The sequence below is a fragment of the Sardina pilchardus genome, chromosome 5, assembly GCF_963854185.1.
Source record: "Sardina pilchardus chromosome 5, fSarPil1.1, whole genome shotgun sequence".
NCBI classification, from domain to species: domain Eukaryota; kingdom Metazoa; phylum Chordata; class Actinopteri; order Clupeiformes; family Clupeidae; genus Sardina; species Sardina pilchardus.
The window spans coordinates 9,206,764-9,207,865 of NC_084998.1; the positions used below are offsets into that span (position 1 = coordinate 9,206,764).

At 56.8% G+C, this 1,102-nt stretch overlaps 1 protein-coding gene across 1 annotated transcript in view; it reads right to left on the minus strand.

Moving 5' to 3' along the window:
* Positions 1–794: 794 nt before the first annotated feature.
* Positions 795–1,102, minus strand: part of ubash3ba (ubiquitin associated and SH3 domain containing Ba) — a 30,765-nt gene continuing 30,457 nt past the window's right edge. Inside the window, exon 14 of the mRNA XM_062536308.1 lies at positions 795–1,102. This exon is cut by the window's right edge and continues 80 nt beyond it. Within this exon, the coding sequence (XP_062392292.1) occupies positions 1,045–1,102 (58 nt within the window). The 3' untranslated portion in view covers positions 795–1,044.

Below are 1,102 nucleotides of genomic sequence, written 5' to 3' on the forward strand. Positions count from 1 at the left end.
ACACATGGAGTGTGAGATGCGTGGCAGGATGTGTCACATGAGTGCATGTGTGAGTGAGTGTGTGTGTGTGTGTGTGTGTGTGTGTATGTGTGTGTGTCTCCTTTCCTCACAGTGTGTTTGCAGAGAAGACCAGCCGAGTCCTCTCTGAGCAGCCTGGCACGTGGTGGACTGGGACAGTTCAGTGGAAGCCAAAAAAGCTCACGCCACTGCACTTGGGGAATGGGGGAAGGGGGGGGGGGGGTGCAGGGGGTGTCATCTTGTCCAGCCCCGAAACCTTTCACAGCGACTGGGTCGATCCCCCCTCACAGCCAACTCTCCGCATGACAGGAACCTGAGTTTGTCACCCTCACACAGCGTCTTCCAGGGGCGCAGGCAGGCAGGCAGCCCAACACATGCACCAGTCTCCTCATCAGTGCCCCAGGGGGGGGGGAAGAGAACTGAGGGGGCAGTTAAAAGCGTATGTGGGCAGTGGAGTTCATCCAAGCATTCTGCAGCATCCCCCCCCCCCCCTCCTCCACACTCCCCCCCCTTCACCTTCTCCCACCTATGGCTATTGACCGGTAAACATGTCGTCACCAGGGACAAGTGAAATCACATTATGGGTACAAGTATCAATGCTGCCAATATACAGTATACATACATTTACATACACATATAGAATGGGCATAATATACTGCAGCTGCCCATTGACAAGAGTGCTATGGAAGCCTAGACGTGTTGTTGTTTTTTGTATGTTGCTGTAATTGTTTTGTTTTTTTGTTTGTCGCTGTTATTGTTTTGTTTTGTTGTTGTTGTTGTTTGTTGGTCCAATCGTTTGGTGCCATAGGCGGCGCAGGCCGGGCGGGCAAAGGAGAGGCGGAGCGCGGCTTTTCTGCGGCACTGCGCGGCGTCTCGCGAGCTGCCCGCACACGGGGCCCTGCGGACGCGCGAGGGACGGACGAACGGAAGGGGCAGCGGCAAAGGGGGGTGACGGACGCGCGGCGGGGTGGTGGGGGGCGATTTGCGGTGGCGAGTGATTGGCGTGGGAGGCCAAAACGGGCTAGCTCAGTCCTGCAGCAAAGTCTCGCGCCAGTTGAAGGTGTGGTTGGGCCCGTGGGTCAGG